This window comes from Hemicordylus capensis, chromosome 2, assembly GCF_027244095.1.
Source record: "Hemicordylus capensis ecotype Gifberg chromosome 2, rHemCap1.1.pri, whole genome shotgun sequence".
NCBI classification, from domain to species: Eukaryota; Metazoa; Chordata; class Lepidosauria; order Squamata; family Cordylidae; genus Hemicordylus; species Hemicordylus capensis.
This window is the reverse complement of record NC_069658.1, coordinates 388,830,185-388,853,132: the sequence shown is the minus strand read 5'-3', so window position 1 is coordinate 388,853,132 and position 22,948 is coordinate 388,830,185. Positions and strand designations below refer to the sequence as shown.

General features: G+C 45.8%; 1 protein-coding gene across 6 annotated transcripts in view; it reads right to left on the bottom strand.

The window, feature by feature from the left end:
• Positions 1-22,948, bottom strand: part of SEPTIN9 (septin 9) — a 322,440-nt gene that overhangs the window by 157,995 nt on the left and 141,497 nt on the right. For 2 of the 6 annotated variants that reach the window (XM_053296383.1, XM_053296384.1), the window contains exon 1: positions 19,833-20,307. The exons of the other annotated variants lie outside the window; for them this stretch is intronic. In XM_053296383.1, coding sequence (XP_053152358.1) covers positions 19,833-19,887 — 55 coding nt within the window. In that variant the 5' untranslated portion in view covers positions 19,888-20,307. Of the gene's footprint in view, positions 1-19,832; positions 20,308-22,948 lie in introns of those variants that run through there. 6 annotated transcript variants of the gene reach the window in all.

The window sequence follows — 22,948 nt, the reverse complement described above, 5'->3', positions numbered from 1 at the left end:
CAAGTTCCTGTGGGGGTCACTAATGTGGTGATGTGGGCAGAATTGATTTATGTAGAAAACCCAGATTCAAAACCCCACTCAACCATGGAGTACACAGGGTGGACAAAAGCAGGACACCATCTCTAATCAAACTGCCTTCAGATAATCGTTGTGGTCGTGAACCTAAAACTGACATCCTAAACACACAACTTAGAATTAAGTCCCACTGTGATAAATGGTGCTTCTTTCCAAGCTTTAGGAGTGAGGCATAGGTTAAATAATTGTTAAGCACTTTGAACCTCAAAAATGCTCCCAAATTAGAAACAATATTCAGGACTTTACCTTGCCTTACAGAAGAGTTACAAAGTTGCTGTTTTACCTGCCATTTAGTGATGGCAGTCAAGGGTTTTTCATGAGCAAATAGGGACATAGGAAGATGCCATATACTGAGTCAGACCATTGGTCTATCTAGCTCAGTATTGTCTTCACAGACTGGCAGCGGCTTCTCCAAGGTTGCAGGCAGGAATCTCTCTCAGCCCTCTCTTGGAGATGCTGCCAGGGAGGTAGCTTGGAACCTTCTGCTTGTCCCAGAGCGGCTCCATCCCAATTTTACAGTACTCACATTCATATGCAACTAGGGTGGACCCTATTTAGCAAAGGGGACAAGTCATGCTTGCTACCACAAGACCAGCTCTCCTCCTGCCAGGGTGTTGACCACCATTCTCATATAAGGGACCTTGCAGTTGGTCAAAGGATATTTCCATTGAGTGAGGGCAAACTAAAACCTTGTAGCAGTGCGGAACATGACGATTTCCTATGTCACTACCCCAGGACTTGCATGCTACTGCAGGTTATTCATGTTGCAGGCCTCAGTCGGTCCTTGTGTCCTATTTCAAGTAACAAAATGCCCCCTAATTCCCTAGTAGTTCAACCCAAATGTTCCTACGTTGAAGAAGGTTACAGAGGCCGTCATGAGTGCTTTTAGCCTTTCTGACCTCTCTCTCAAACTGCCCGGCAATCTATCACATTTCCTCTTCTCCCCACTTCCTGTTCAAGCTTTACTGACCAGAAATACTCAGTGAAACCCTGTAGGCCCCATGATTATGACAGGCTGCTTGTATCAACCAATCTGTTGAGAAGACTTTGAGAGGCAAAAATATCTAACATTTGCTGAAGCGAACATCTGCTTCCACATCTGTTGAAAAGCACTGACTAACACTGGCAATACTCACATGACTCTATAGAAGTTGAAATTATACACAAACATAATCCCAGAGCGGAGGCTTTTCTGAGCACTAGATGTGGTATGAGTCCCTCAACGGAAATGTCAGAGCAGATAAAGGGCTAAAAGAACTGAAGTGGTGTAGAGGTTAAGGATGTGAGCTGAAAAGGCCCCGATTCTCACCCTAGCTATATACCCAGACTTAGGCAACCCACACTCAGTCCCCACACTATCATCAGCATCAGTCCCCACACTATCTGCAAAATGAAGATACAAATGCTGGCTAACCTTGCAAATCTTTTTTTACATATGTGAATACTCAACATGTATTCTATGAAGGGGCAAACCACACATTACATTAAATGCATGATCAGGAAACATGCCCTAATCTTTCTTTAGTAAATAGCAGCCGTGGAGAGGGGATTGAGATTTGGACTGCGGTGTTGGGTGGATGCTTTGTGCTTTGCTCACACTGCAGTTCTAATCCAGATCTGTGAGGAAAGCTTCTGTTCGTGCCAAAACAATCCATTTGCAATGGACTGTAATTGGAATGAATTTGTCCATCTATGCATCAACCCTTCTCACTACACTACAACAGGGTGCTTGAAAAACAAAAGTGGGCCAAATATGAGAAGGGTTCAGGAGTAGAGGGACAAGTTCATTTCAATTACATTCCACTGCAAATTAGCCAAAACTTTTTTTTAAACACCCTTTTGTTTAGCACCTACCAGGTGTAAGTGCTAGCTAGCTGGATGAATATAGTATCATCATAAAATCAGGATTCCTCTTCCTGCTTAATTTCATAAACACTTCATTTGCATTTCCCATTTATTTAATGGGGGAAATCACAATATGTTACTTTAAAATTTTGAACAGAATTGGATGATATTTGCAAGAATAGTACTATCGTCCCTGCTGAGGGGATGAAGTACAATCTGCAGACTAATAAGTACAGGTGTTTCTGTGCAGGGACACTTTAAGGCTCTTTCCCTTTTGACACCAAAAACTATTATTCAGATTATAATCAGGAACTAAAATGACTGTAACTTTTTTAATTCTTGGCAGAGTGGGATGAAAATTGCAGGGATAGTAAACCCTTCCGAGGGGATGAAGCCTGCCAAATTGAAGACCTATAAGTCTAAGCATTTCTGTGTACTAACACCGTCAGTTTTGTGGTTTTACTCCCCTTTTTGACACCAAACAATGCTTCAGACAATAGTAAGAAATCACTAAAAATACCCACACTTCTTTCACTTCTTGGCAGAATGGAATAAAGGTTGTAGGATGGGTGGCACATTCTGGTAAACCATGATGCCTCCCAAAATTCAGACACTGTCAGTCACCTGACCAAGATTGAAGGATTGTGCTGAACTAATGCAGTGGCAGGCATTATTCCATTTAACAGACAGTCATGCCAATTACAGGGCCAGTTTGTTCTCAGTCACCCTCCCTCCCTCCTACCCCAATATCTTCCTTACAAGGAAAAGCCTCCAGAGTTGGCTGGAAACTGTCACCAATTTAGGCACAGATGGCAAGGCAAATACCAGCTTCTCAAATGCAAACAAAGCTTAGTTAAGCAACAAGGTTTTGTTTCCCAAGTGCTTCATTTCCAGCCATTTTCTCTCCTGTTTCATTTGCTTCCTACTGCATTTTAAAACTAATATGAAGTACCCTGATTCATTTAGGATCTGAAGCAATTGCAGAGCCCTATTACAAACCAGAAACATCCACCCTAAAGGCAACATTTATGGTAAGAAGAAACCTCTATCTGAGTAAAAATGTTGACATGGACTAAATAATGTTTACAGCATGCCCAGCCAGCAGAGCAAAAATCACTGATTATCACATATTAAATGAAAGCACGTATAAATATATTGAATGGGGGGCAGAGGACAGAAGAAAAACATCCAGAAAGCCATCTACATAACCAGTAGTCTTGCAGTACATTCTGTGGGCCAGAGTACAGAAGGTCATGAGTGCAAACTTTCCACTTCCTTTCTTCTTTCCGCCAAACCCCAATTCTCCACTATTAATGAGCAGGGATGTGTAGTTGCTTCCTCTGCTTAGTAAGCTGACAGCAAACACATGGAATGCTACAATGGGAGCTAGAACTCCTCTCCCTAATATGAGAATGGCTCACGCACACTTCTCATGGTTGGCACAGGTGTACTGAGTTGCTTGCAAACTGCAGGATTTGACCTGTGAGCACACTGGTTGCTTGTAAGCCATTCATCCAAACAGGCAGAGCTTTCTAGAAAGAAAAGTGATTGATACCCCATGCAAACAAGCTGTGCCTGTGTGAGGGAACCCAAGACACTGCTGTTGCCCCAGAGATCCTGTGAAGAACCTCAGCATTAAATATATTTTTGTAGACACCAACACAGACATGTTGATTCTCATACCCCCATCTAGAGGAGAGCTGGTCTTGTGGTAGCAAGCATGACTTGTCCCCTTAGCTAAGCAGGGTCCACCCTGGTTGTATCTGAATGGGAGATTTGATGTGTGAGCACTGCAAGATATTCCCCTTAGGGGATGGGGCTTCTCCACTTGCATGCAGGAGGTTCAAAGTTCCCTCCCTGGCATCTCCAAGATAGGGCTGAGAGAGATTCCTGCCTGCAGCCTTGGAGAAGCCCCTGCCAGTCTATGCAGACAATACTGAGCTAGATGGACCTATGGTTCAACTCAGTATATGGCAGCTTCCTATGTTCCCCACCACTTGCCCCTCACAAATGCATATTATAGAGAAGCAATTCTAAGACAAGCTGCTGAATTCTCTTCCAGCACTGACCCTCCCATCCTATCCACTTCTCCTACCTGGGCTCTTGCTTCCTTTTACATTCTATCTGGCCCATAGGATGCCTGTGTGCACAAAAGTAGGAAGGGATAGAAAACCTATTTCACTCCATTCCCACTGGCCATGAAAATTTAGATCTGCTGAGCAGTTATCACCCATATTCCAGGCCAGCTCCCTTCCCTTCCCTTTGGTATGCCTTTCCTGTGGTTTCATTTTACGAGGTTTATTGGCTTGGAGTGGTTCTTCTTTTGCAGATTCAAAAGAATGGCTCTGGCTAGGGATGGATAAATGCAGAAAACTCTATAGTCTTAAATCTTTTTGATATGAAGGTAATTTAAAAGCTAGCAGCTTGGCTCTGGACATCCCATGCCCCCAAACATTGGAAGCAAGGAGGAAAGAAATGCTATGCAAAAAAGGACTAGTTTTGTACATTACTCCAACCTCCCAATACACAGATTCTGCACTCGCTTCTCACCCACCAATTCCAAAGAAAGGTGAGAAAGCAGGGTGGATTTGATTTAAATCAAACTGATTTAAATCACGATTTAAATCACGATTTAAATCACTAGCAGGGTGGATAAAAATCAAAAAAATCCGATTTTTTTGATTTAAATTGGATTTTTTTTATTTAAATCAGATTTTTTTGATTTTTATCCACCCTGCTAGTGATTTAAATCGTGATTTAAATCAGTTTGATTTAAATCAAATCCACCCTGTGAGAAAGCCTTCTAGGCCACAAACAGTTTAGCTAGACTGGTCTTCAGATGATTTGCGGCTAGAAGGCTCCTGCATCTCCTTCCTGAATTGCTTTTTGCTTTTTAAGAGAGAATCAGGCAGCAGCAAGGTTTCAGTTCATTCATTTTATAGCATACACACTTTTTGTGAACAACTTGTTCATACTAGACCAAATTAGTAGAGCAGCAGTCATTTGTCAAAGATAAGTAGTGATTAATTGTACCCTGCTAACTAGTGCCCATGCTAAATGGGCAGAGTCACCTTTTAAAGTGGTGGCTCTCTTATTTCTAGCAGGGGGGGAAACAACTCTCCCCATTCATTCCAGTACAGTGTCCCTCCCAGTGGCTGTTGCTGGTGCCTCTCTTGTGAAACGTTTTGTTTTAGATTGTGGGATCTAAAAACCTCTCACTCAGTTTTGTTAAGTAACTCATTTTCTAAAAAAAACATTTTTGTGAAAAAGTGGTATATAAATATTCTAAATAAAATTTCATCTGCTTCATATTATCTATCTATTAAATTTATATACCGCCAAAACTTTCATCTCTGGGCAGTTAACATAAAACAATTAAAACACATATAAAAACTTAAAACAATTTAACAATTTAAAATCAACCACAAAATAAAACCTCCAAATTTTTAAAAGCTGAAAAAGCTTTGCTGCATGTGTACAATATCAGTCAGGATGTTGGCCACTGATTTTCTAGCAATTGCCAACCTCACTTTGGCATCACAGAGAATAAAAGACACCAAGTACACTTCCTGTTCCAATGCAAGGCCAAGCTTTCACAAATGAACTCCCATCTTTTAGATCACAAGCACAAAGCAGAAGCAAGTACAGGTCTCTCAATGGCTACTAGTCCAGTGGCTATAGGTGACCTCCAGCCTCAGAGGCAAGATGCCCCTAAATACCAGTTGCATGGGAGCAACAGCAAGAGAGACGGCATGCCCTCACTCTTGCCTGTGGGCTTCTCAGAGGCATCTGGTAGGTCACTGTGTGAAATGGGATGCTGGACTGGAGGGGCCTTGGGCCTGATCCAGCAGGGCTCTTCTTATGTTCAAGGGATAGCTGCAGATGACGAAATCTGGAAATAATCCAGTCATTGTGAAATGGCACCCACATAGATCTTAAAAGCAGGCATCTCATGTTCCTTGCTTTCTATACTGATGCCAATAGCACCTCTATAACATTTGTGTAAAAAAAAGCAAAAACACACACCTCTCTTTTAAAATAAAGGGTATGCATACAGCTCATGCAACACGGAATGCAGAAAAACTCATTTAAACACTAGTGCATAGTAATCATTAATATGGGCATGAGTTCAAATAATGTGTGTATTCTGTTCTGTGTCTTCCAGCAGACATGAGGTAGCATCCAGAGTAAAAGCTGGATAAGCAAAACACTTCTGTGCATACAACAGAGGCCAGAGTGATTCTCAGTTATTTCGTCTTATCTCTTTAATTCCCTGTACCCACCCCCCATGTCTCTGAGAGTCCCACAAACCGCAGGAGCATATTTCCGAGGGTGTGAGGGGCTGCAGAGGGAAGGGGGAATTGCTGGAAATCACCTCTCCCTCTGTTGCATGAGCAGAAGATGTTCTGCTCATGCAGCTTTTATTCTAGATGCTACCCACAGTCTTCAAGCTCCTGACTTGAAATGCTGAAGAATAAGTTGCATACAACTTGTGAGTGATCCAGTTGTGTATGTCTGCAGTCTTCTTTGTGAGTAATTGGGCTTTGCAATTTGTGTGTGTGCAATATTTCAATAGGATTTGGGGCTGTCACTCAAGAGAAGATAATTTATATCTTTTGTTAAAGGTATTTACATATTCAGTAGGGAGATATATTTCTGCTAATATTAAGGCATTAAGAAGCTGAACCTTGAAAAGCATTCATATACCTAGTTGCATGCCATACTGAGTGATTTTATCCTCTCTGAAGCTTTCTTTGTGTGCATAATTATTTGGGAGGTGTACTGTTTTGTTAAAATACAACTTGATAAAGAGATTCAAAGCTATAAAAGATAAGATGTGGAAAATAGCACTACATGTCTTATCTTTTTATCTATCTGGTTATTGTCTTCCTGTGATGTGTACATTGTGTATACTTCATTAGCACTGTTTGTAAAATAAGGTAGCTATACTATTTTTGTTTGGAGGTTATTTTGTTTCATAGAAAACTGTTGCACTGGCACAGGATCTAGTACAAAAATGAATGCAGTGATTCAGATGAGAGCGAACTGTTTTCAAAGACTGTAGCTTCACTCACGTCTCTTCTCAAACGGGTGCGCTACACCACAGTAAGCCCGTCTTTCTGCTCAACAATTAAATACCTCCATAGCATTCAGCTAGCTAATATTAGCATATGGATGATGCTCAGAGGCTGCAGTGCATAAGCAACAGCTGTTTCTCTCACCCAGCAGGAAAAAGGAAAGCATACACCAAATGGGAAAGATCCAAGCCAGGCCATGTGTCCCTAAGTAAGATACTAATTTGTTTGTGGAGCTAGCACACATTGTAAGGAAGGGTACGGGAAGCAGAGCATGAGGCAGTCTCCAGTTTAGAGGTAATATGTAAGTGGGTCCTGACCATACATTCCAGCAGACCTTGACTCTCCGATCTGTGTTTAAATTGGAACTGAAAATTTGGTAGTGGTGGTAGTGCGGTGGGAGGGCTGCCTATCTGCCTGTCACAGGAAATGCTGAAACCACTAGCTGACCAAGTAATCAGCCTTGAAAGCCAGACCCAGAAGAAAACTATTGTGTGAAAAAACACTCCAGTTTAGATGAATTTCCAAGATTAGAATGAACTCACCAGGACTTATTAAGAGTACCCAGCCTTGCTCTTGTATGTAAACGTGTGTATACACTCACCCACTCAATCCATGTCTTAGATATCTCCATGGCCAGTTCATTCTGCCCTGCTATTGCAGGACATGTTGCTCCTTTTCCTACACTACTCCAGTTCTTGCAGATCAGTAGTTCCCACCCCACAGCATCCAAAAAAACCCATGGTGCTTTTACATAGGCTACATACAATTGGGCAGGCAGAAAGCCAGACTAGGGATCAAGTTTGGTGTTCTTGAGCACCTGCTGATGCCCACACACTGGCAGGAGGGTCAGCTTCTATAGACAAAACTACTGCAGAACAATGAGAACCACTGTCAGCAATCTTGCCCATACTCTCTCATATCCCATCCAGCAGTGATGCAGGAGAAGGAGCCACTGGTCCTGCTTTATCCCTCTGGGCCCAATGGTGGCTGGTCGCTGCTGTTCTTCCTCCTTACTGCCACCACATGTCCATCATGGGAGATGGTCGAGGGATGGGAGATGGTCGTGCGGGAGCATGCACAAAAATCAGGGCAGTGGCTGCTATGGCCCCTCTTCCTTGGCACTTCCAGACTGGAAACTGCCTTCCTGCAGCCCCCCCATGTTGCACCTCATGCCATCAGGAACAGCTTTTCAGGGGGCTCCAGGGCTTGCAAGGAGGAGAAGAGGTCCAGGAAAAATGCCCTGCCTCATGCTTTGCACAAGCGCCAATGTGGATGCCACCCAATGCTTCTCTCTGAACTGGCAGCATCCCAATATGGTTTCATGATAAAATGGACTGCTGGCAATAGGAAATCTAGCCTTACTCAAATAGACCAGTGATCCCTCTAACACAGTTTCCTGTGTTTAGTAGTGACCTCTTACAAAAGCAGAATGTAAACTGTATCACACAAAATAACAATGCTTTAAAGACTAACAGGTATGTATAACTCAAAGAGCCCTTTCTCATCACTGGTGAGAGAGGGCTACAGGGTCAGCAGGGAGGAAGCCTTAAAAAGCTTACCTCCCTGCAGACAATCTGCTTCCATGTGTTTTCCATGTGACTATTACTGGCTGCTCCTGGCAGCTCGGAGGGTCAGGGTGCCGGCACACCCCCCCCCTGCCCGCTCCCGAATTCTCATAAAGCACTGTGCAAGTGTGCAGTGCATTATGGGGATCCCCCCGTCCCAGAAGACAACTGGGAGCCCCACAGTCTGCCAGCCCTGGCTGCAAGCAGATGATCCAAAAAAAGGGGGTTAAGGGAATACTCGCTCTCTTAACTCTGATTAAGAGGGTGGCTCCAGAGGTGGGTTTGCCACCGAGGCACCGCTGGGATCAGGCCCAATCCCAGCCGTTCTCACACACGCAGGCAAAACCGGGCTTGACTTCATTAGCCCAGTTTTGCCTGCACATGAGAACAGCCTCATTAACTTATAGCATCCTCTCACCCATCAAAACCATTATCATGACTACCTTTAAATTTCTAATTTTCGGGGGCAAATGCAGCAACCAATAATTCCCTGTTTAACATGCCTCCTTCCAAAACTGAAAACTTCTAGCCTTTCTATCTTCTCAGTGAGCATAACAGCATAAGAACATAGGAGCAGCCCTGCTGGATCAGGCCCTCTAGTCCAGCATCCTGCTTCACACAGTGGCCCACCAGATGCTATCTGAGAAGGGGCATCTGACTCATTGCCCCTGTACTGCTATCAGGGTTCATGTGGACTGCAGTCCAGAAGAGAACCAGCTGGAGAAAGGGGAGGGGGCTGCCCCAGTCTGAATCCCTGATCCCTCATTGCTTCAGAGTGCCCCTGGAGCACTGCTGACCCAGTGCTCTACCGTGGGGCTCTTGCCACTTCCTTAGAGCCCCTCTATCACCCCCAAGCCACCAGGAGCAGAAGTGACACTGCACCTGGGCAAGCTCCAGTTCCAAAGGTGGAATGCTTCCCTCCAAATGGGCCAACTCAGGAGGATGGGAGGCCAATTCAGATCTTCTGCTAGAATAGGGCCGGCCTGAGGATCCAGGAAGGGGCAGAGCTCTCACCAGCTAAATCAATTAACAGTTGGCACCAGCATTTTGCTGGTTCAACAACTCCCTTTAGAGCTCATGCCTTTGTCTGCTCAGCTTGACCCGGGTTCAAGGAGCTGCCCTCCAAAATCTCTATTACCTCTATTTCACAGAAGTGAAAATTTGCAGGCAGGCATAATATTGTGCCCATAAGTTTTCCCTCCTTGGCTAATAGCAGCTCTAGCAGATTGTGTGTGCTATTTAAGTCAGTGGACTCTTGGCATGAGGGCAAGGATCAGACCACCACCCCATAGGAACATAGGAAGCTGCCATATACCAAGTCAGACTATTGGTCTGTCTAGCGCAGTATTGTCTTCACAGACTGGCAGCGGCTTCTCCAAGGTTGCAGGCGGGAATCTCTCTCAGCCCTATCTTGGAGAAGCCAGGGAGGGAACTTGAAACCTTCTGCTCTTCCCAGAGCGGCTTCATCCCCTGAGGGGAATATCTTACAGTGCTCACACTTCTAGTCTCCCATTCATTTGCAACCAGGGTGGACCCTGCTTAGCTATGGGGACAACTCATGCTTGCTACTACAAGATCAGCTCTCCTCTCCCACATGCCATGGCCCATGCCATGGTCCTGACCTGAATCAGCACCTCCCACACAACTGCTTATTTTTGAATAAGATTGGAAACCATGTTCCAATCAAAGAACTCCCATGTTTAGTATAGTGGGTGAATTCTGAGTGGGTGGATTCATACAACCACTGGCAAGTCTGAATGTAGGGAATGTCAGCAGAATGTTGGCAAATGAGATGGTGTGCTCCTAGCAGGTGTGACATGCAAAGCCAGCCAAGTCTGGTCCCCAAGATTCTCCACCCAACACTCTCCCAACTTTGGTAACTAAGATCTGGAAGCTGGGCAGAGAATGGAAGCTGAGTCTGGATAATTTTGGGTGAAGAGAATGAACCAAACATAGGTGGGTTCAGATGTCATACCCTCCAGGAGTCTGGCACGCTTGGTTGCTGGGATTTTATCGACATGTTCTCCACTTACATACTCATCTGGTGTCATCTGAACCTGCACAGAGAGCCAGAACAACAAGAACTAGGAAGAACAGAAAGCTGATGGGAGAATTAAAGGGTGGATGGAAAACCTAAGACAGTAAAGGAGAGAGACAGGCAGGATTTTAAACAGAGGCCAACATTTGCTGACCCACCTGGCACACACAAAAATGTAAGGCAGGTCAAAAGTCTCCTAAAAAGCGTTTTTCCTAGTTGTCATCAATGTTAGGCCTGTTTTATAATGAGCCTCTCCTAACTTGTGTGCTTAATTGAACAATACAGCAATTATGGAATTGGTGCAACATGTCCCCCAGATGCAGTAGGCATACATCATGTTCATATACATTAATGTCATGTTATTGCATTAATTACATTTCACTGAAGTATGCAGATGAGTAGAAGCCCTCCAGTCACAGCAGCGTCCCAGTGTGACCTTGGAGGCAAAAATATCTTCTGCTCCTATACTTTGGAGGTGTAGTTAGACAAGCACACTGAGCGTTGTGAATTGCTTTCAGTAGTGCTGAATATTAATGCTGTGTTGCATGTGTCCTGATGCAAGTTTTAGTCCCATTGTAATGCAACACCCTAAAGAAGAGTTATCAGCAGTATAGAATGTGGAACCCCAATCCCCTTGGCCTAAAGGATGAGCCTCTATCACATGAGTGAAACCACCATTTTCTGAACACTCTGGAAGGAAGAGTCTCTCTGTATACCATAAACAAAGCAAAGCTTACTCCGGAAAAAATGACATTATATCCTGATAAGGAAAGACAACAACGCATAGATAAGCCAGGGAATAGTAACTGAATGAAACCGGCCATAGCAGAAGTTAGCAATATTTCATGATATCTATGTCTTCAGAGATTTGATGCCTCTTCACACAACTATCTGTGGCTCAACACATGCATGGTGGTGCATGAGCTGTGACTGATAGAAATCACAGGGTCATGCCAACAGTCCTTGCAATTTGATCCACTTACATTCCCATAAGTGGCTTGAAGACAAATGTTTAGCTTGCTGAAGCTAAACAGATCGGAGTCTAGCCTGTGCCTGGATAGGAGATCAATTAGAAATCCTTATGTACACCACTTTGAGTTCCACCATGGAAGAAAAGTGGGATATAAATGTAATCAAGTACCAACATACATGCAATTTTGGAGGGGAGCTGTCCCACCGAATTTTATGTGTTATTGCACATTAATGTTTTTAATGTTATTCCAGGGTAAGTGTGCACAGGACAGCAACCTTTCATTCCTCAGCACCTGCAACTAGCAAACTGGTGAGTTAGCTCTTGTGCCCTTCCACTGAAAAATCCACTGATTGTGGCAGATCTGATAGTAGGACTAGAAATATCTGCTATCATAGTAAAGAGGAAAGCTGTGGCCAAAAACTGAAAGGAGAACACTCTAGAACTGGACATATCAAACAAGGAGCACACAAGATTTTCTGTGGGGCTAGGATGTTCCAACCAAGAAGCAATCTTTCACGAAAGGACATCTGGTATGCATCCAGTTGCTGAAGCCTCCAAGCACATCATGAACACTACAAAAGGTCTCCATTCTATACTCCTTGCAGGCGTTGAATTTCACATTCCCCCAAAGCACAGAACAGAAGTCTGGCATGATGTGGTGTTGGCTTTGTAATCAGGCGCTTTGGTTTATTTGGTGATACTCTCGGGCAATCTGAGACCCTGGCAGGGCGAAGCCTGGGGAGCACCAGCCTAGGCAGGAGCTGAGCTAATGAGAAGAGGAACTTGTCAGAAGGCCTGCCAAGCCCTTGGAACTCAGGGGGGAGATTCTCATTCTCTTGCACGCGTGTTGGCAAGGCACCGTCTAAATAATCTAAGAACTGGAGTGGGGGCTGTGGTATCATGCTTTGCTTATTCAGAGTAATTTTTACCGGCTGCATCTTGGAATATTTAAAGCCTACCTCCTCCCTATTCCAGCCACAGCATACATAGAACTGCATTATCAATATAACTACAGTAATCCCAGAAAACAACAGATACAAAACAATTAAGGCAGCTCTTCTCACGGATAGTTAATCTTTCATTAGATTAACATCTGAGAGTGTAAGAATCTGAAAACTCACACTCTTGCTACACAGAATGCTTTACCAAGCAGAATCGACTCCATTTTGCCAGATAAAGCAAGACTGGACATGGGGAAAGAAATATTGGACTTACCATGAAGGGTTCTTTCTCCTCTGAAGTAGGAGGTCATGGCTCACATAGTGTTAACTTCCTCCACTTCATTCCCGGTAGAGAGGCTATTTTTCAGGCAACTTCAGGTACCATGGTCCGTCCCCCTCTCCCAGCATGCTCCGGTCTAACTCCCAGTTCCGACTGACGTGTTTTTTCCTGCTGTGTTTCATGCAGAGTTGTGGAGGCCGGAGAAAATTATAATGCAATGGGAAGGTTACTGAGTGGGACAGAAATTAGGTTAGGTATGAGACAGGGCAGCCCCGAAGAGTGCTGCTCCCTCTGATCCATGTGTGGGTCACGTGAGCTCCTACTTCAGAGGAGAAAGAACTCTTCACGGTAAGTCCTATGTTTCTTTCTCCCTCGAAGTAGGAGGTCACGGCTCACATAGGGATATAGCAGAGTAGTGAAGAAATTAGGGGAGGGAGTGGATCAGTCCGATACCACCTGGTAGAGCACCATGCAGCCAAAAGCTGCCTGCTTAGTGACAAAGGAATTGATCTTGTAGTGTTTGACAAAGGGGAGGTGGAAATATGGTGGCGCTGCTTAACCGCTCTCTTTAACTTTGTCCTGCCTCTGTCCTCCCACCCAGGACCCTCTGAAAGGTAACCAGTTAAAGTGTCCCCTGCCTGTGAAAGATCTGTGCGGAAAGGAAAAAGCTTACTTAGTCAAAAGAGAAGAAAGTAGATGGGCAGGAGCCCTTAGGAATGTGTCCTACCAGAAGCAAGGACAGTAAGGAACTGGGAGCTAGGCTGGAGCATGCTGGGAGAGGGGGATGGGCCATTGTACCTGAAGCTGCCTGAAAAACAGCCTGTCTATTGTGAGCGAAGTGGGGAAAGTTAACCCAAGGTGAGCCACGACCTCCTACTTTGAGGGAGAACAATTTATTCTCTGTCTCAGTCATGAAGATCATGTGAAAGAAAAGTCATCCATCAAACTGCATGAGGGAAAAGGCGGTGAGTTTTACAAGTTAACTTGCATAGCACCCCATCCCTAGTCCCGTGGCCAGCTTAAATTCAGAGGAAGGAAGGAAATCCTGAAGTCCCAGAAACCAATCACCTCATGTAATACCCAGCATGCACTGTCAGAATATCTGCTTCCAAGGAAGAAGCCAAAGAGCAATTGATTAGAATCCAGAAAGAAACCTCATGGAGAAGCTTTAGAAAATGAATCTCCTTTAACAACCCCCTCCCCCTCACCTTGAGGTTCACAGCAAATTGGCTGCTGATGTCTTGTTTATGCAGCGAATTATTGCAGAGCCTTGACTTGTAAAGCAGTTCAAGAGATGATAACCTATATAGGATTCCCAAAAGTGTTGAAATTTGGGATCCTTGTGGATGGATAACCTGAAAGCAAGTGGGAGGTACCTGGAGACTTGGAGTGACCTATAGATACGGAGGTCAAAAAAATCTGAAGAAAAGCCTATGGAGGCAACCCCCCCCCTTCCCCACCCACAAGAACCCATGTTAGTCAATGAGATGGAAAGTTGGTGAGCTCAGACAATTAAGAATTCACAGACAAGCAGGTGGGTGGAGGTAACAGAACTCTGTGGCGAGAGCTGGGGGAGGAGGGCAGTCACAAGCCCTTCTGCTTCTGCCGCAGAAAGGTGGATAAAACTCTTGTTTTCTTAACAGCCATTCATAACTTTAGTTTCTGAGGTGGAAGGGGTTTGAAAAGGAGCTCTGACTGAGCACCAGTTCCCCCACCCCTCCGCTCCCGGTCTACAAAACACCCAGAAAAAATAAAAGTTGTGTATGAAGTAAGACCCAAGTTAGAACAGGCACTCCTGTCTTTATTGCTAACTTTTGGTTTTTTTCACCATGCTCAGCCACAGGCTCAGGTAATACTTGCACACCCAGGATATACTGCAAAATTCTGTTGCAGGTCCATTCTTGTTATCCTAGAAACTGGATGTACTTCTGTGGGTTTCCAAGCATCAGTCCCTGAAAGCCAGTCACACACCCAACAGGAGGGGGAGAGAAAAAGAGCAGTGGGCTGGATCTATGTAGTCCAGTTCCATCCAGCAGCCCATACACTTCATTACAAGATTTCTTCCCACACGAATGTGTGCTACTCTCGTCTGGTAATACAGGGGTCTAAGCTTGACAGAGCTAACACTGGGCAGTCCCAGGGTTCAGCCTCATTGGTATGAATGGCAGCTTCCCTCCTGGGACAAAGAGCAGCTGCAGGGGAGTGGGATGGTTTTTGCTGAAACCACAACACAGGGGAAGAGGTTCAACACCACCACTTCTACTTAAAAGAAGAGATGGGAGCATGACACTTTTACCATCATGTGAAGTTTGGCTCGTAAGAATGTAGGGCAAGCAAAGTACATGCTTTGGGCAGGAAGCAAGGCACATGCAAAATACAGGGAATAAAAAATTTTGCTTGTCATTTAATCCCATGAATCTGTTTCAAAAAAGATACTTTAGTTGACTGGAAGGCTGTTTATTAAGACACCAAACTACACATTATTCAAGCATCATAAATGTAGGAGCCAACAGACACTATGAGAAGAGGCAGAGCCCTGATTTGATAGCCCTGAGACTTTTAAGAAGCATGGTTCCCTTTATTTGTGGTCTACTGATGTGAGAAGCATAACATGGGAGAAGGGTGCTTAATGCACATGTAAGATGCAGTGAAAGTTTTGTGAAGCAGGGCGTGCTTGAAATGCAGAAATTCCTGCTCATAAGTTTCCACTCCCATTTTCCATAACCAGTCTCTCCTACATTATATCCACTTACAAACAGACCACTCCTGTGAGCTGCTATTTGGATGAATCGGGGCCAATTCATCCATATCAAGCAACTCAATCTCTACAGTAAGGTAATAATGCCTGCAATGTATCCACTGACAGTAAGTTAGTATTCACCAAGTATTCACCAAACACACACACAAATGAGCGGAGTTGTGCAAAAGAGGCGTGCAAGATAGCTTCAGAATTCTCATTCAGAATGTATGCGAATGGGTCTACAATAGTCAACAGTTCACCCCTGACTTTAGGAAATAAAAACAGAACACAGCTCTGATTTTATCTCTAAAAGACTCCCCTCGTGGAAAACTGAAAACAATATGCTCTGAACTTTGCCGAGCTGCCAAGGGGAAGTGAGGTGGCAGCCAGCCAGATTCAGACACCTCAGTTTTTCCAGCTTCCTTTGCTCCCCAGGACACAATTTAACAAAAGAGCAGCAGTGCTCCTGGGCTCCCAAGACAAAGGTCAAATCCTATTCACATCTGCTCTCTGAACTCCTGTGTCAGAGAGCTACCACTTGTGGCCAACAGTCATGACTCAATGGAGATGCAACTGTTTCCATGCTTCCACGCAACCCCCATCATTCTTTGTGCTAATGAAAGAAAAGGCATCCCTCATGCTTGGAGAACTGGGCATACTGCACTCCCCAGCAGAAAAGGTGACTGGGTTTTGTGGTGGGGATCTGTGATCCAATATAGCTCTGGCTTTGCTCCACTGCAAGAGGTCATTCTTGTGGGAAATTAGCTCATCTTCTTGGCATGGGTAAATGAGCATCCACCAAAGAAGCACATACAGTCAATCCTCTTCCCACGTCTCTAAACTAAAGTTACCCTACTTCACAATGGTGGGGCTTGTCACTGCCAGTCCAGGTAGATCTCATGACAGGCTCCCTATGCCAGAGCTGTGTGTACTTCTGTGGCCACACAAAGCCCAAGTTTTGCAACCTGTACTAATTATGCATTGTGAGCTATCCAGGATCTGACCAGAAGGGAATCCAACAAAACCACAACAGAGCTGACACCAGGAACAAGCTAGGTTCCCAGGGGAACCTGAGCCACCTCTTGGTTGGTAGGGTCTATAATATTTTGTAATATAAAGGCTGCCTGTAGTTTTGGCTACCAGAGAGGCCCTTCAGGCCCTGCATGCTAGCTCTGCATAGTGGAAGATCCTGGGTGAGGCAACCTGTACTCCCTCTCATCAAATTTCAGTAATCCTCACATGCAGAGCAGATCAGGCACCTTTACATGCATTTGTTTACTTTACATATTTATTCTGCTTCTGTCAGCTACAGGGAAAAAGGGCAAAGAGCAATGCAGGAATGGGGAGAGAATAGGAGGGAAAGCACCAACACAGTAATAAAGAGAAAGAGGAAATCCTCAGAGGTTCATGAAACAACAATTCATTCTTCCCAACATTATTTTCATAAAACCTATCTTAATCAGGAGCACTGTAGAAATAAAACACTCTGAGGCTGTTCTCAAGACATGAGCTGCCTGGGTTACCCCAGGCAGCTCAGATGCCTGGAGCAGAGGGCTCCCAGCTGCTCAGGGGCGTAACGAGGCTGGAGTGGGCCCAGAGACAAAATTTTAAAATGGGCCCCTCGCTGATACACACACACACACTTCACATGTGACTTGCCTCGGGGGGGGGGCTCGAGTTGCGGGGGCCCCCAGGCAGCCGCCTCCCCTTGCCTAATAGTAGTTACGCCCCTGCGGCTGCTCCAGAAGAGGGTAGCCTGACCTTCTTAACCCAGCATTTTACCCAGGGAAAATGAATCTGTGGTTCATTTTACCTTGGTAGGCAATTGTGTACACGATCACCCTTGGGGCGGGGGGGAGCTTCCGCCCGGCCTGCCACCATTTCCGGCAGCAAGCCAGGGAGAAAGAGCCACTGCACCGAGCACAGCACGTAATATAATCAGCTTTAATGTATGCAAGCAGCTGCCGCGCTTGTGGCACAGGGCACTCTGGGATGCAGCAGTGGGGTGGGGCGAGTCCTCCCACTCCCAGCTCTTGCCTTCAACATGCCACTGCTTGTGCGGGCACACAGCGCGGTGAAGACAAAAGGGTCGCCACTTGTCTACTGGGGAAGGCAGGCGGGCTCAGCCTTCTACGCAGATCTCCCCAGCGGTGGCATGAGGTCGTAAGAATGGCCTCTCTGTAGCCTCTGCAAGTTCTGCTATATAACAAAGAGCAACAGAGCTTGTAAAGAACACAGAGCAATCAGGTGGCTCCCTGATTGAGACAGCTTTTATCAAAACGTCCTGGGCAGAGATATCCTGCACACCTTCAGGGTCTTCATTCCAAAAAGCTATGCAGTATATGCAGTATTGTGAAGCTCTGTCCGTCCCTCCTGTCAAGGCCATCTTCACAATCCTCGGGACTAGAAACTTGTCTTTGAAAGCTGGGGTTTTCAAGATGCTAAATTCTGCACGTAATATAATCAGAATTACAAAACACAAACAGCCCTGCTTCAGGCAGTCTTAAAGCACATCTACATGGAAGATTTCAAGAGAGTTCAAAACACTGGACACACATGCATGGAGGTGACGGAAACTGTACTGATGTCTCTGCCAATCTGTCCCACAGAAGGGGATCAGTCCAGAAGCAACAAGACCATGCCATTTCCAGGATCAGTTTTTCACCATCAAAATGAAGTGAGGGGAAGGAATCCCTCCAGTATAGTTCTCCATACTTCCAGGTTAGCACTACAGTGTTAAATCAACAGCACAGAAAACTGCAGTGTGGACATGTAATTGATCTCTAGGAACAGTAAACCAAACAGGAAAACTGTTGATACTTACAAATTTCTGAAGCTGAAAGGCAGTTTTAAAACTTATTTCCTCCACCTTCTGCAGAGAAAAAGGCTCTGCAATGCCTTCAGGTTCAATTCCACCTACACAGATCAGCCCCCCTATAGTCACAATCAGTGTTCCCTCTAACAGGGATTCCCAGATGCTGTTGATTACAATTCCCAGAATCCCCAGCCAAAGGCCACTGCAGCAGGGATGCTGGGAGTTGTAGTCAACAACATCTGGGAATCCCTGTTAGAGGGAACAGTGGTCACAACACCTTGCCAACTCCATCACCCTAGAGAAAACAAAACTGAAAACAGGACGTAAGGCTGAGACACAGCCAACATTTAGGACAACTCAGCTGGCTCCAAGGACACCACCAAAATCACCCACTTGTGGCCTGGGGAGGCACCCTTTGCCTTTGCTGACTTGCCTGCAAGTTTTCGGACTGGGTGCGCATCAAAATATTGTAAGCTGGGATGGAGACAGAGACCTGACCTTTCTGCCTCATTTTGATCTGAAGCACAACAAACTGCGCAAGGCGATGGCAGTTACTGCTTTGCTTCTCTCCTCACCATACAGTGGGCAAAATCAGAGCAACAGTCTCTCTCCCTCTCCCTCACACACAGAGGACACGGAGGCCAAACACGTCAGATGCATATGGGCAAAATGTAAATGCAACATACTCCCAGAAAACACACACATCCATACAGAATTGCACAGACACGCGGACTTGCACCCCACACGCAGGTGTGAATTTACATCCATCCAGGTGTTAACTTGTTCACACAACTTTTAAAAACTGCTTCAGCTCCCATCTTGTAAAATAGGCACAACATGATGGAGAGGATAGATTTTTTTTTAGATTATTATTTTTAAGGCTGCCGTTCTTAATAATGCTTGCTGTCGTTTTTCAATCGCAGATGACCCGGCAAGTGGGAGAGGCGAAGTGAACGCCAGGCTCGGTCTGTCTCTAAACCCATATGAAGGATACGCTCTGCTCCTCTTACGTACCCAGGCGAGGCCCCTGGAGCAACAAGCCTCGTTTCCGGGGCCTCCGGCCTGAAACTCCACGCAAAAAGCGGGATCCTCCTCCTCCTCGAAAGTCCTTTACCTGGCCGGCCGAAACAAAACCAGCAAGCTGAAGGCCGCCCACCACCCCGCGTCGTCAAGGGGCCATCTCTCTCCGTGCTCCGCTTCCTTTCCTAGCCCTAGGAAAGGAGCAGCGCATCCCGTCAGGGGAGCTGCTCGGCGCCCCGGTCTCCCATCAGCCTCCTCCGGGTGTCCCCGCTGGCCTTTAGCCACGACGAAGAGGGACGCAGCGGGGGGCTGGGGTCCTGGGAAGGGGGTGGCAACACGGGAACGAGCGGAAAAGGGGAGCGCCCCACTGGCCGCGGGAGGGGGGTGGGGAGCCTGGAAGGTGCCGCGCCGGGGACCTCTTCCCTGCTCCTCGCCTCGCCCAGCGCCGCATGATCGACCTACCCTCGAAGTCGGAGATGATTCCTTCCAGGTGTGCGTTGACCGCCGGGTCGGACATCGCGACGCTGGCCCCTCTGGCTGGGCTATGGAGCCCCCCAAAGTTCCCCGCAAGGTCCCGAGCGCGGCGTGGCTGTGCGCCTTTGGACCGCCCCCTAGCAGCGAAAGGAGGGAGGGCGAGCGCTGGCCTCCGAAGAGCTCCGCGCAGGCAGGAGCCCCCCACCCCCTGGGCCCGTCCTGCTCACAGGCGCGAATGAATGGAGCAGGAAGACCGGGGACCGCCGCGGCCCTGCCCGCCCCTCCGCTCTTGGCAGCCCCGCGTGTGCCCGGCCTTCCCTCCTCCGCGCACTGGCTGCCTCGCACGCCCGTCAAGCCAAGCCGGAGCAGGGCCCGCGAAGGCAGGCATTAAGAAGCGGAGGAGAGGGGGACGGCCCGCCCGCCCGCCTGCCTGCCTCTCCCTTCCTCCCTCCAGCAGCACCCGGCCGGCCACGGGAACCGTCCTTTTGGCCCAGGAAGAGCTCAGCGCCAGCGATTGCAACACTGCCCGGCCCGCAACACACACAGCCCAGGGGAGGGGCCCTGCCTCAACGAAAGATGGAGCACTCTGGAACCCTTCTTATCAGTGCCCAAGTGTAGTAGCCCTGGGAGCATGAAAAGCAGTAACCATGATGAGACGGAGAAGAGTGATTCTGAGCACATACAGAGTGCCTCTTCTCACCGCGGAGTAAAACGCAACCAAGCAGTCCCTGCATGCCTTATTTTTGAGGGGGGGTTGAGTGTGAGCAGAAACTGAGTGCTCTGGAGCTTTAATTATGCAAGCACTCCACAGGTCTGTTTTCCTCCCTGGAATTAATCATCATCAGGTAAATTAATTCCATCTCCAGGACAGCCATGCTAGTCTATAGCAGCAAAAACAACAAAGAAGCTTGTGGCAGCTTTAGATCAACAAATTCGATGTGGGCACAAGTTTTTGTGGGCGATGATCCATTTCATCTTGGAGTGTAATTCTCAGCAGGCAAGTATATCCATCTATATAGGGGTATAGAGAAGAAGCAGAAGGGGGTGGGGTGGGTGTAGGAACAGGGATATCAAATGACAGGAAACGTAAGGGGCCCAGCTTAAAAGAATACAAGATAAATAGCACAATAGCAGTGATAATTTTGTAATGTGATAGAGTCCTTGTTCCAACCAGAAACAATTGAATCAGACATCATCATTGTTTTTAGACTAGTTAGTTATGACTAAGCACCACTGAAATGAAGGAGATAAGTTGATTTCAATGGAACCATCATGATTAACTTCGACTGGATGCTATCTATTAACAATTCTAATTCAGCTATTTTGCACACTAGTCTTTAGGAATTCTTCTCCTGAAGAACCACCACCTTCAAGACTACAGCCAAATGTCCTCAGAGATTAAAATGTCTCTTACTGGTTTTTGAATGTTGCCATTTCTTATGTCAGATTTGTAACCATTTATTTATTCTCTTGCACAGAGCAGTACAACTGGTGGGTTCAGGCGGAGTTTGAGAGTTTGGCTGAGTTCAGGTTTGGACAAAGGATCAAGTCCCACAGGATCGGACCCAGGATCAGTCTGCAGCCTGACTGACAGGGTGACACCGTTTCACCCATGAACAATCACATTAGTATCCCATTCTTTATCGTTGCTGCTCCTAGTGGCATACATGGAGCTTTCTCATTTTATCATTACAACCACCCTGGGAGGTAGGTTATGTTGAAAGACTTGAGAAGAAAAAAGGAGATATTGTTGGGGGCAAAGAAGAGCCAGCTTGAAAAGTCAAGGGGCAGTGACTGGTCCTTAAACAGACTGGGATGAGAAAGGAATTCAAGGATGCTAGAAACAGCCTGAAGAGCTTGGTGCTGCATGAAGGGCAATCACTAGAGCCATTCCATAATTGGATGAGAGGACCAGGATGCTAGCCTGTCTTCTTGCAATCTCCTCTACCTACTTCCATGTCCTTATTGCCTAGGAAGACAACTGTATCCTACTGTCAATATTGCTTCCTTCATACCCTTCTGTGAAAAGTTCAGGAAGTGAGGCACTGCACCACACTATCCTCTGTCTCAGTAGACTGGCCCCTTCGTTCAGCCATGCTGAACGAAGCGCCATTAAAGCACCATTTCTATCATTTTATTTTTCATACAGCTAGAGAAAAAGCACATCATACATGGATTTTAAAAGTGGGCCTTCTAAACAGTTATAAAGGACAATACATAATGCAAGGTGCTAATCCATGAACAAAAAGGACGGTAAACAAGTCACCAGCTAGCTTCCAAGACTTGTAGAAGGGCTAGAAAAATAAATAAGTTGCTTTTATCCATTATTGGCAATGATCTGTTACACTTCCTGCCGGTATACCAAACCCCTGGTATACCAGCAGAACTGAGCAAAGAGGCACCTTTTAAAGTGGTGGCTCTCTTTGGTATTTAACAAGAGGGCAGCAACTGTCCCTATTCAATCCAGCACAGAGACCCTCCAGTGGCGACTGCTGGTGTCACCCTTGTTTTGCTTCAGATTGTGAGTCTCTCCTTCAGGGCAAAGAACCACCTTCTCATTCTTTCTGCTGCATAAACTGCATTGAGAATATTTGGTGAAAAGCAGTACATAAATATACTAAGCAATAATTTTAAAAGTCATATGTAACATGCTTTACTCATGTTTTCAGCATGCTAAGAACATCTGCTAATAGTTTATAAATGATATAAAATCTAATAATCTGATTTCTCTGTAGTTACATATAAACTTTCCACCACTAGTGAAACTTTCCATGATTAACCATCTTTGTTTTTATAACAACATAACACAGATAAATTTTTAATACTAAGGACTTTCTTTCTGTTCCAGTCCTTTCCTTCCTTTCCCACCTTCCTTTTCTTTCTTTCTCTCAAAAAGCAACTCTCAGAATAGTACCCTCAGCAGGGTTCTATTTAATCTGAGTTAGGGGGGAAATCGTGTCTGCCACACTTTATAAGATCAAAAAGAACAATAAGGGAGCTTTGCCTGCCTTGAATGTTTCAAGCTGTTCTTGGCTTTGAGTTTGGAACAGTTAAACCACAACATTTCAGAGACCTTTTCACGGTGCATGTCTGTCTGCAGCCAC